The following is a 12,640-nucleotide window of genomic DNA, read 5'->3' as shown; positions in this document are numbered from 1 at the left end:
CAACTTTAGCGGCCGGCTCGTACTTTTTACGTATCATATAATTGCACATGCAATAACAAGTTTTCATAGTTCAACAAAACATGTTTTTGTCTAATAATAAAGCTAAAACAGCTTTTTACGTGCTGTTTTAGTAGAAAATCGATCATTGTGACAGACGGAACGGGGCTTGCCTGGGTCTCCAAGAACGAAGCCAATCCGAAGTCACAACATACGGGCATTCCCATGCATACCACAGCGCAGCAGCGCCAGATTTCCCTCTAGGTCACATAGTGAGAAACTCTACGGCTTGGCGCCTCTCTCGCGTTCCGGACCACGTTTAACCGTTAGTCGCACCAGGTCGATAACAAAACTGCGTGTTGGCGCAATTCTGTTAAGTGCATAATTTGGGGCATCGTTGCTCTCCAGGTAACCGTTGTCGCTTCCTGAGACACCAGGAGCTTATCACTTCCGGTACTTGATGGGGTCGGCAACCAAGACAGTCGGCTTTCGTCCACAAACTGCATTCCTCCCTCTAAGTGCCCCCTCCCCGTCTCAGCTCCAGCGAGAAAGTACGAGAGGAAATATTTTGCGAGAAATACTCCGAAAATTTCATGCTGTGAGGGTTCCACTATAACCCACACTCCGCCAACCGAGAGGGACTGTAATGTCGCCATTCAGTAGCCGTTACTATATAGCGCAGAACCATATCAGAGTGGAGGAGCTTATTTATTTGTGTATTTATTTATTTAGACATGTGCCAATACCCATGGGGATTATAGCAGGAGGGGCAAAAATACAAAGACAATGTACTTATTAAAGCAAATGACCAGATCAATTTTGAAAATGAAGGTGTAGTTAATGTAAAACTTAGTTCATGTTTGAGGAAACACACAGTAAATGCAATAAATTAACAGAATACACTCATGATATAGATGTAGTTACCAAGCAGATGGCATTTTTTATACGAGATGCAAACTGATAATATTTCAATAAATACAAGAGGACATACCGTAAGTGCAGTTACAAACTAACAAGACCCAGTAGTCACTGTCATTATACAGTATGTAAAAAAACTGCTTGAAAATTTGTGTAAAATATTTCCATCAAATTAGGAGGATGGTACACAGGAGCATATCAGCAGTAATTTCTGGACGTATACAGGTTAAGCAAATCTTTGCTGAAGGGAGTGTTCTAATAGTCACTTTGAACAACCTGTGTTTCATATGACTGCAAAACTGACTCTAATGATGGACAATTTAGTACACTTGCAGGTAAGTGATTTCATTCTATTATAGCTAGCGGACAGAAGCGAAAATATAGAACAGTCAGTGTTCAATTGGTAATTTTTGTGTGTTAGGGAATGTTTATAGGGCATTCGTCTTGTCGCTGGTTTTCATATGTAGGCGGAGCTTTCGGTACTCAGTATGTGATGTATTATATGGTAAATAAATTTCTGGCATGCCAGTTGGGCGCGGTTTTGTTAGGATAGTAACCCACTTCGGCTCATTAGTTCTGATGTTGATTCAGTTAGTTGATATTTATTGTAGGCAAACCTTGACGCTTTTCTGTGAACTCTCTGTCATTTGTTATTTGCTTTTGTTTTTTAATGAAAACAATGCGACACTGGCGTTTCAAAAATGCGTCTAACGAAGCAGATGTACGTCAACAATTTGACATCTGGTGTTTCCTGTCGGAGGCGCCTTCGAAGAAAGAACAATCGTTTTAATGCGTTCCAGGTTCCATGAACCAGGTGAGTGTCCCATTTGAGATCGGGAGATATTGTAAGACCGAGATATTTATGTTCCATAACTACCATTACAAGAGTGCTATAAACAGTGTGCGAAAAATTTGAGTCTTTCTGCTTCCTAGTAATAAGCAATAGGGTTGATTTGCTGAAAATGAGGCTGATTTGTCAGTTGTTACACCATGCAGCTAATGATTCGAAGGTATTATTTAGGGTTTCACTGTCCGTGGGTGAGCTAATTTATATAATTCACATTTGTAAGCAAATGGTGCTAGCTAGTAGTTACGTATTTAAGGAGGTCATTAATGCGGATTCGGAACAGAACAGTGATTAGAACACCCGCTTCGGAACACCGTATTTGTTCTTTGCGATCGTTCATTGTTGGCTTCTACGAATTGAGTTCGGTTAACGAGGTAATTTTTCACCCAATCCGTAATGTGACATTCGGCTTTCGTCAATTGAAGCTTTGTAATTAATTTTGTGTGAGATGCAAAAGCTCTCAAGCTTGCTATGTCTGACTCACTGTCATTTCAGCGATGTCAAGAAAGGCACACTTGATATGTTAAAGACAGCAAGAACAGAACAATACTGCCGCTACCATGCTGTTGCTTCAGAATAAGCTAGAAAAGTTAATATGGGGTACCACATGGGTACATGATTGGAGAATAACAAGTTTCAGGAGCAGACAAAATAGCAATTTGGTGAAGTTTAGCTCTCCTGAACGTCTTTTGTGAGCGCTGCAGTGTTTCGTTTTTCTTTGTTGGATTTTCTCGGAACCATTTTTTTTAACATTTCTTTCATACACCAATACGATTAACTAATTTTTAATAAAGATTTCTTCGCCCCTCTTTAGCACACTTTCTTCTTGCATAATTGGCTGTGCAAACTTGCAACAACAAAATCATGCGACAGCTTTTGATATGTATCCATTTTACCGCAAAGCATATACCAATCATAAAACCTTTTTTTTTGCTATTTCGTCCTTACACTCTTAGGACATGTGACTGGCGCAGCATGGCCTCAGTCGCTTTTGAGCCATGAAACTCGAATAACTAAGTAACTCTCAGGACTCCTCCGATCTCCTTCGTTTTGGTTTGCCACAACAACAACAAAAAAAAAAGTCAAGATGGAGTTGCAAGTACTGGCGTAACAATCAAAATAGTTAACAATATTTGAAAACAACAATATGAAAATTTTGTGTACGTTATACAACATTTCAATTTGCCAAGGAAAGAAGATGGGCTATATAAAATAAACAGTAACGTTTATTCTCTTTCTCAAAACTTTTTCTTTAACTTGGCGGCAGCACCTACACTTACGATTCGTGAGAAACCTTAGTTCGCATCAGCATAGCAATACTGGCCACCAACTGCGCACCGAAATACATGACATGGAGGTTTCACAATGGTAGCTAGTAAAGCTTATTTCACGCAGTTAACGTGTAGCCTGTCGCAACTACGATCAAGTTTACTTGCGACAAAGAAATGAGAGGAAAGAGCTTTATTTGTGCATGCATCAACGATTTCATCGCGAACCGCAGGAAATAAACCAGTACTCTAAAGGCGGTAGAATTCGTTACTGCGCACGACAGTTATGAACGAAATCTTGAATTCATGGAAAATAATGGGAATGCCGCCATGATCAGTGACTTTGGAGTCATTGTTGGTTGAGAAGAACAGAAAAAAATTAAATTGAATCTGCTGATTTACGTGTCAAAACCAGGATGTGATTGTGACGCACACCGTCGGGAGGACATCGGATTAATTTTGACTGCCTGTGGTTCTATATAGCGTAACGAATTCACAGTATACACGGGAGTTTTGCATTTCACCGCCATCGAAACGCGGCCGCCACGTCGGCTTTTGATCCCGCACCCTCGCGCTTAGCGACGCACTGCCGTAGCCTCTATACCACTACGGCGGTGCGAAGAGGCACGGGCTGGGCGCTTTTGGGCTCAGCTGGCCGTGACTGAAGCCTGCTGTCTGGGACTGCGGGCCCACACCGTTCCCAAAAGGCCTTCCCCGGAACCGTCCGATACCCTGAAACACACGAGAGCACACAAACTACTTCACGGGAGTTTATTGAATGCAAGAGAAAAGCGAGCTCGCCGAAGTTTCCGCAACTGTGCTCCACAGATCAGTGTAGAATAGGTGGTAATCGTGGACCACAGTCGCCCTGCAAGAAATAAAGAGCAAACATGAAGGCGGCGCTTTTCATATGACTGAGATGCGCTGCGGATGATTTTATTAGGGATGGTAGGTATGCAAAAAAGTACAGAGACATTCTAAAGTGTAAGTCACCACACCTTCAGATTGGCGCGTACATAAATGAATAAAATACTGTGGACCTGTTGTTGCTTGTCTGCTGGTTTGTTTTCTTAACAAATTATCAGTTTTAGGGCACTCCGGTAGCATACAAAACGAAGCTTAGCAATTAATATTCGGGCTCTTCAATATCTTGCGTGTTAAAATATGCAGACCAGCGCTGCGAAATTAACGCGCACGTTATTTGCAGAAGCCTCGCTAGTTTTCATTGTTTATTAGAACTGCTTATACGAACCATAAACTATAGGCCAATAAAACTGCGAAACTCATGCTGCAATTTAAAATTATGGGGTTTTACGTGCCCAAACCACTTTCTGATTATGAGGCACGCCGTAGTGGAGGACTCCGGAGATTTGGACCACCTGGGGTTATTTAACGTGCACCTAAATCTACGTACACGGGTGTTTTCGCATTTCGCCTCCATCGAAATGCGGCTGCCGTGGCCGGGATTCGATCCCGCGACCTCGTGCTCAGCAGCCCAGCACCATCGCCACTGAGCAACCACGGCGGGTTCCTGCTGCCATTTCATTGGTTTACCGAACCGCTAAGCACAGCAACTCAAGCGCAGCATCTCAGCTTCTCATGCTTACTGTAAAGCATGAAAGCCTAACGTGAGGGTAAGCTGCTACGTGTAGGTCTGTGTTGGGCAAAAATAATTTTTTTCTTGCTCAAATATTTGAGATGGTGTGCGTCTCAGTCTCAGAGTAATTTTGCAGCACGTACCGATTCACGGTGCTCGTAAAAAAAAGAACATTTCAAATGAGAGCGTGTCGACCGCCTTAAGGAGAAACGCAATTGAATGCATAAGAAGGGACCGCACGTGTCCAAACTCGAAGAATATAATTCTAAGCGAGCTGCCTTGGGGGAAAGCAAACACAGGAGTCGTGGCCTATCTGTTGGCCGTCTGGGTGCCAGCGTAGACCCAGCTGAGCTGGGCCCAACTTCCTCCTAATGAACGCAATAAAGGAAGCTTCCGTAGAGACAAAAAGAGCGCAAACAGTGTGCAATAGTATTTATGCGATTAGCATTCGTAGCCTACTCAGCGTCCATCCATCCATCCATCCATCCATCCATCCATCCATCCATCCATCCATCCATCCATCCATCCATCCATCCATCCATCCATCCATCCATCCATCCATCCATCCATCCACCCACCTACCCTCCCATCCATCCATCCATCCATCCATCCATCCATCCATCCATCCATCCATCCATCCATCCATCCATCCATCCATCCATCCATCCATCCGTCCGTCCGTCCGTCCGTCCGTCCGTCCGTCCGTCCGTCCGTCCGTCTACCACCTAGGCCCACTAGGTATGTGGGGGCAGCTGTCTTATCTATAGTAGACAACGCGGGTCACTAGGTATGAATCGTTGAATACGTACGCGAGCAGACAACTTACGTTCTATAATTACCTAAGATAATCACAATCATTCCAATTTCTGACAACAGGCAATTTCCCATCACTAAGTTACATATGCGCCACCACAAGAATGCTAATCGCCTTAACAATCATCGCCAAGGGATGCGTTATACTTGAATTTCTCATGATGGTGTGCTTTAAACTCGAACCCTGCATTCTTGTCACTGCTGCAAACAACGCTTCCCCACCTTTGTCGCCTCCTGCGCTGGTATGTAGATTAGTAGACATCATGATTTAACACAAATTTTGCTGAGCATTATCATTGCTATTTCTTTGTGTCGTCTTCAGTGCGCTGTTATTCAGAAACATAACATTGCTTCAAAACACACAGCTCTACAGCAAGCGATTAAGTCGAAATAGCTTATTTCGACACAATAAATTTGTTTAATTTAGGCATTTATATTCAAAGGCAGTGCTGCTTTCTCTGATAGTACAGGCCTATCAATTCCAGTAAGCCTTCCTTTTAACAAAGCCAAGCACCGGGACAAAAAGAAACCTTGTTATAAACGGTATCCCGTTAAAAGCAGAGAGGCCTCAAATCTACCACAGTAATGCAACCATTGATCTACAACAGCGCGGGACTACCCAAGAGATATTAAAAATTGATGATAAGTAAGCGTGCTCGTTAAGTATGAAGTGCCAACATTTTATTTTGGAGCAAGAAAACCGCTATTAGCGTTCGGAGTACGTTTGTGCCACGCAGCAGCAGGCCTCCTCAGAAATATTTTGTGCAGCTCAGAACAGTTTTTTTATGTCGCCACTACTCTGCACTATGTTTTGTGGCAAGCGAAAAATAACTCGTGTCTCTCAAAGGGAGTTGTTTCTGGGGAAATGCGGTGTGTTTTGCATACATTTTTTCATCGCCGTGAAAAGCACGCACCAAATAGAGAGTAGGACATACACAATGTGTTTCTGTGTGTTGTATATTACGGGATGTATTTGCCCTTCATATTGCCAAAAAGAATTAATAGTGAACTCGCGCCTATACGTTGAAGGTAGTTCGCGAAATTGCTCATCTGCTAGATTGTTTTGTTAACCACGGCCACCAAATACAGTACGGAACTTTCCCCCGTCCGCGGCAAGAGCGATTCCTTCGGTAAGCGTGCACAACAGAAAATTGTTTTCGGGGTTCACGCTGACAACCTTGTGTACGCACTCCTACAGCTTGTCGGAGGTGCGCCGTCGATGCGATGGCTCTCAGACATGTACTCAACAGAACGTTGATTCCACGAAGCTGTTAGTAATGTTTGGCGTACTGTTTTCTTTATCGTTTGAGTATTTGTGCATCTGATTGCTTCATACCGCACCCCAACTCGCTGTAAAGTAATGCGGAGCCCTCTCGAGAGTTCAGAAAGAAAATGAGTGCCCCAGCCGAAGGTGCTCCCGGAGCAATCGTAGTAACCACGTGATCCAGTTTCTGTCAGGTCTCGGCTGCGCTTCCAGGTTGAAGGTGGGAGCACCTCCGAACACTCTGAACATGGGTGGGGTGCTCTGAGTTAACAAGGCAAACGTGTTCTGAGCGATCGATTTCGACCAGCTGAATGTAAACACACTTTGGAAGACTCGAACGAGACCAGTAGAATGTGCGATGTTTGGTCTTTAGATGTATGGTCTTCTGCAAAGCAATGCTGAATTTTTTTTTCGTTTCAGGCTACGAGAAACACTTGCAGCATGTTCTCGTGGTATGGCATTTTAGTAGTCTTAATGATGCTTTATTCCATAAGTGTGTTCTAGAAGAAACTGTGCGGATGTGGTCTTTCTGCAATCTCACACTTTCTTCTTCGATTTCGCATTACTTCTTGGGCATCAAAAGTCGTCAATCAGTTTTTATGTCCACCCTGGTACAGGTTGTAGATGGCCGCTCCTTGGCATTTTGGTCTTTGGTGTCCTTTGTGTCAAGGGATGATGGCTGCACTTTGGCCTGCGAACGTCTCGTGACAAATTCCATGAAATGCCTGAAATTGGTCAAGCTACCGCTAATCGCTCCGCACCAGTAGACACGTATACGCTTTAAATGGCGGGAAAGACTTCTCAAATCGCTCCAAATTTCAAGGCCGTGCTTCTTTTTCAATGTCCTCGAGAATGACGACGGCGGGATGTCAAGTCTCAAGGCAACTTTCGATTTTATTTGGTCACCATTCTTAACGCGAAGCGTTATAAGGATTTACGACTGGGTTTCGTTCACGGAGTGCCGAATACTGTGGTTTGCCATTGACCGACAAGATAGCGCCATTAACTGCAACTCTGCTCTGAACAATCAAAGTCAATCATTTCATAAATTGCAAGACCTCTGGATATGACGTCATCTGATATACATTTCTTAAGCAATTCATGGAATCTTTTCACGGAGTAACTCAGGATATGCAACTGCTGCCTTGAATTACTTAATGTGTTATGTTTGCACAATTCCATTCTTGGGTCAAGTGGTATGTGGCGCGGAGCACGTGCTAAAGGGGATGGGCCCGTTCATTACCAATCCTCGAGAACGTATGTTTAACTGCTACAAAAGGAGTACACAGAATGGCTGGATGTATTAGGATATCTGTAGCGAATGTGTGCGTTCGCAGTATCTTCTGCATTCCGAAAAGTATAGATTGCCATGAAATTTAGGACAATGAAGGCGTACAAGGCGTAATAAATAAAGCTGCAAGAGCGCTTAAATCCACAAGCTCGAAGATCAGACAAATCCATGTACTTTCCATCATTTCCATGGTAGCTGAACGACTGCAGAGCCAGAATTACCTCTAATAATTATTGTAGGAACCTTTATGCTGCGCTTCTCCTGATTAACACGTAAAAAGCAAACACTCTCCCACCTTACTTGAGTGTACCGATTACTTACTTGAAGCGCACGCTTCCGGTCTTGTCGACGGGGGCTTGCCACAGCAAGTTGACGGCACACTTTATCTTGTTGCTCTTGTGAGTGGCCCCGGAGCAATCGTGCATCGGCTTGTAGTTCGCGCCGGGCAGGAAGCGGCCAACGTCGTTACCCTGCTCGTCCAAAGCTTTCACCAAGAAGCCCTTGAAGTGCGACCTCTTGGCGAAAAGGGTTACTGCAGCGTTCGTGAAAGAAGCAATAGCTGTCAGGTTCATTTGTGCAGTTGTGAGCGATATGTGCTTGGTGAACATAAACAGCAAATAAAATCTTTCACTTTACCATCACTGATAAAATTGCAATAATCGCTCCTGCATTAACGTCCCGCTATTTTTTTACCAAACGGAACAGTGTCGGTTATCTCCAAGAAAGCCCGGTCGTTAATAAATAATTTTTATACCAAATTGTATCTATTAGAAAACGCAGATATTAGTATGGCTAGGCAGTTCATTTATCAACTGGACTTACGAGCGCAATGACATTTCTTTGGTTAATCGGTTCAATTAGCATTGGCTAAGTAGGCGCGAAGCATCTCTAACTATAACCATGCAAGCTCCGTGCTGTTCTCGCGTAATTTAAGGAGATATCGTTAAGGCTACCTTGCCGCAGAAAATCCGGTGTCGGCGTTGGCGGCATCGTCCGTTAGCGAAAAATCATCCCGAACCCCGCAGGGCCATAGAGTGGCGCATATGCGTTACTGAATTAATTGACTTTCTCAAAGTAAAATGTGTCAGAAAATTTGTAAAGTACGACTTGCACATAACCAACAGACATGATAGCGTTGGATTGCAATTTCAATAAACGAGAAAACATAATTCTGTTACGCGGAAACTCAAAAACAAACCTACTTTCCGGCTGCCGTTTGAAGTTTGGCGCGGCTGTGCACAGTCTCTGGGATCGGCCCACGCAAGAGGCTGCGCTTCTACCAGAACGCTCGCCTTCGTGCATAGCGTTCGCCGCCAGCGTTTCCTGGTAAACATTACGGTTACATAAGCTGCAGTTGCCCGGAAGCGTGAGGAGCAGTCAGGGATCTCTGAATGATATCGGCATTCCACTCTTAAAGGCGAAGCTTAAGCGTCCTCCAATTTTTTGCCTTTACAAATAATTAGTTTACAATCTTTAATTTCGTTCTGCACTCTCCCTCACGTTAGCAAAGTTTATGCTTTCGTGCATGTTTTCATTAACCTTATATGTCTTTCGCTTGCCTAACACTCCACTGGTTGATCGTATAGACACGTAGGTTGAGGATATTGGGGCACTTTTTGTTCAGAGTGTTCCGTTTGGTTTAACATGTCACTGTGGAGAGGTTGAGGCAGCCGGTACGTTGAATACTCCCTTTCTCTTCGTAATGCTGCGATAATAATAAAAAAAGCTGTGTTGGTTTACCGCTCACCATACGTGAAGCCTTTGTTTCCCTTCTGTTACCTAATTAATTTCATAATCGCAATTACTCACATCATGTACATTAAAAATGTTTGAAATATTTTTTGTTAATTTTTGTTTAACGCCAAGCTCTTAAGCGTGCCAAATGACAGTGTCCTTGTAATTCATGAAAGAATGGCGCTTCTTTTCATTATTGCCTAAATTTTAGTTTTAGGGGACACCGGGGACACCTAGTTCTTGGCAACATTATTTCTAATGACAGCCTTATGCAACCCGTTATTTAAAACGCTTCAGTACCAGCGCTAATGACAGGACGAGAGCTCGATTTCATGCTGAATCCACATTAGGCTGTTTTACCTAATATATTAATTACCTCTTGAGTAATCATGTCACATGACTAGCTTATTTTGCTTTGTTCTCTAAGGCCTTTTTATCCCAGTTCTTTCTACCGTCTTCTAATGCTGAACATTTTAAGTGGAATTAAGTGGCCGGGCGAAGGACAATTATTCTCGTTAATAAATCTTCCTCCACTTAGGGTGTTCTCACAGAACTGCTTGGCAGAAATAGGCCTACACGATATCACGATGACAACTCCAATAAACCTAGCGAATGAGCTTTCGCTAAACAAGATAAGGTGATCAACAAAGCCACTGTTCTCTTTTAAGGGCAATGACACAACCTCATCTCTCATTCGTAAGCAATACAACGCACAACTCTTGATCTTTGGACTAGTAAGATGCCTCATGTTGCCTTAGCCATGCAGATGTATTGGGGCAAATATTCACGAATGTTTCAAGACGTAATGCACGAATGTTCAATTTTTAGTTTCATAAAAGAAAAGAAAATCTACAAGGTTCAAGAAAAAAATTATTGTATGCAGATGTGTGCCACGAGGACATTTTACTACGATCATTGCAAAGCTTTCTTACTGTCTAAAAACAGGCCACCTCACTTGTTTCGCCAACGCTGCTGTTATTGCCTTTGTATCGGTGAATGTCTTTTGTAAAATGAAATTTAGCACGTAGTATCATTACGAGGCAGATAAGTACTGAGCTTGAAAAATGAAGTTTTTCTATTTTTGGCAATTCCTTGATGCTAGAATTTTGTACGGTTGGTCCTATAAGTGGAAACTAAAATATATAAAAGCTTTTTTTTATCACGAGGAGGTATAAATTACAGATACAGCAACCCAATCTAAGTATCAGCGCACCGTGCGCTTCATTTACGCCTTCTTCAAGCTGCATGCTAGAATGTACATGCGAACAGCTAGGTTGATAATTTGTTTGTGTACTACGTCCTATATGAAGAAAGAAGTTTATAGTGTTAAGTTTAAAGGCCACTAAATATTCATAACATACCTGAGTTGTAGGAGTGTACAAGCTCTCGAACACTGACGTAGAATGAGCCGTCGAAGATACTGATGGTGAAATGTCTGGTTTCATGTAACGTGCAAGTCAGTTTTTAAACAGTGTTTTGTTCTTGAGCTTCCGAGGTGCCTGCACTTCTGCTGTTTAGCTACTACGTAACAAGGTGACAAAAGTAAGCGTCAAATTGGTTTCGTTTTGTGGAATATTCATCGAAAACTACATTCGCAGCTCTTTAGGGAAGGAGGTTGTCTGTTAATGGGCCAACTGATGGCGAAAACTTTCTTTGCGACTATTCCATCTAAAACGTGGAGCCTATGACACGATCGCGATTTGACTGATGTCCAGGGTAGCCTTAGCTCTTCTGACTTTTTTTATAGTTGGTAATTTTTTAAAGGTTCCTTGGTTGTTCCGTTATCTTCGGTGGCCCCCAAAAATATGTGGTTTTACGTGCCAAAACCACGATCTGATTACGATGCATGTACTGCGGGACTCCGGAAATTCGACCACGTGGGGCTGGTTAACGTGTACCTAAATTTAAGGACGCGGGTGTTTTCGCATTTCGTTCACATGGAAATGCGGCCGCCGTGGCCGGGATTCAATCTCGCGACCTCCTCTTTAGCAGCCCAGCACCATAGCCACTAAGCAACCACGGCGGTTTGTCTTCGGCGGTAAGCAAAAACACAAGAGTAAAGGATGGATGATTTTTGCTAACGGTTCTATTCCTCGGTGTTTTTGCTTGACGTATAAGACACCACTCCAACTTTTGTTCCTCGGCATCTTCGTTGGATTTCCTTTTCGTCCTTTTCAAAGCAAGTGTAACTTTTTCTAACAGGTTTTTCTGAACTAGCTCTGAGCAGAGGCTGTCAAAATGCATGACGTTACAAAGTGCCATTGAAGAAAGTCTAAAGCGGCGTCGGCAATAGTCTTTCGTTGCGGCATCCGCTTCCCGCCATACCAAACTGGCACACATGGTAACAAGCAGCTGTTCTGCCTGCTCAATAGCTAATCTTGCGAACCAGCTTACGTTATTTAGCCTTTAATTTAGAGTACCCATGGAGCCAATAGCTCGCTCTAACAAGCTAAAAAGAAATGTAGTACTGCTTTCACCATTATTATTTCAAGTGGTACGAAGTGGTTGCATGTCGTGCATCCTATATGGCAAAAGAAAATATGTGAATACGGCTCTAGATGGAACATAGTCGGTGCTTCATTTTGAGTATTATAAACGTTGTGCTTCGGGTATCCTTCAGTCCTCACCTGCAAAGGATTCGTTAGCTTTGAAGGTCGCCTTCTCCTGCACCAGCCGATAGGGGGAGTCAGTGCCGTTGAGCTGCCTGGCTTTGTAGTGGAACGGCTTCATAGCATCACACGTGACTTCCGGGGCTCCATCCGGGAAAGCTAGGGTCGCACTAAGGACAGACGTCAGCAACAATAGTGCTGTGGTCCACCATACCTCTCGTAGGCGCATGCTGATTTGCATTCACAGACCTGCAAGTGCAATGCACATAACAATGTTTTAATATTTCTGTCTGACGTTACGG

The 12,640-nt window shown here is 43.3% G+C and overlaps 1 protein-coding gene across 1 annotated transcript in view; it reads right to left on the bottom strand.

The window, feature by feature from the left end:
- Positions 1–3,787: 3,787 nt before the first annotated feature.
- LOC129380121 (putative defense protein 3) overlaps positions 3,788–12,640 on the bottom strand; it is a 45,587-nt gene continuing 36,734 nt past the window's right edge. The window contains exons 2-4 of the mRNA XM_050177456.3: positions 12,357–12,587; positions 8,317–8,527; positions 3,788–3,898 (exon numbers count right to left, since the gene is read on the bottom strand). Coding sequence (XP_050033413.2) covers positions 3,802–3,898; positions 8,317–8,527; positions 12,357–12,579 — 531 coding nt within the window. The 5' untranslated portion in view covers positions 12,580–12,587 and the 3' untranslated portion in view covers positions 3,788–3,801. The remainder of the gene's footprint in view (positions 3,899–8,316; positions 8,528–12,356; positions 12,588–12,640) is intronic.

This window comes from Dermacentor andersoni, chromosome 5, assembly GCF_023375885.2.
Source record: "Dermacentor andersoni chromosome 5, qqDerAnde1_hic_scaffold, whole genome shotgun sequence".
NCBI classification, from domain to species: domain Eukaryota; kingdom Metazoa; phylum Arthropoda; class Arachnida; order Ixodida; family Ixodidae; genus Dermacentor; species Dermacentor andersoni.
This window is presented reverse-complemented; position numbering and strand designations above follow the sequence as displayed.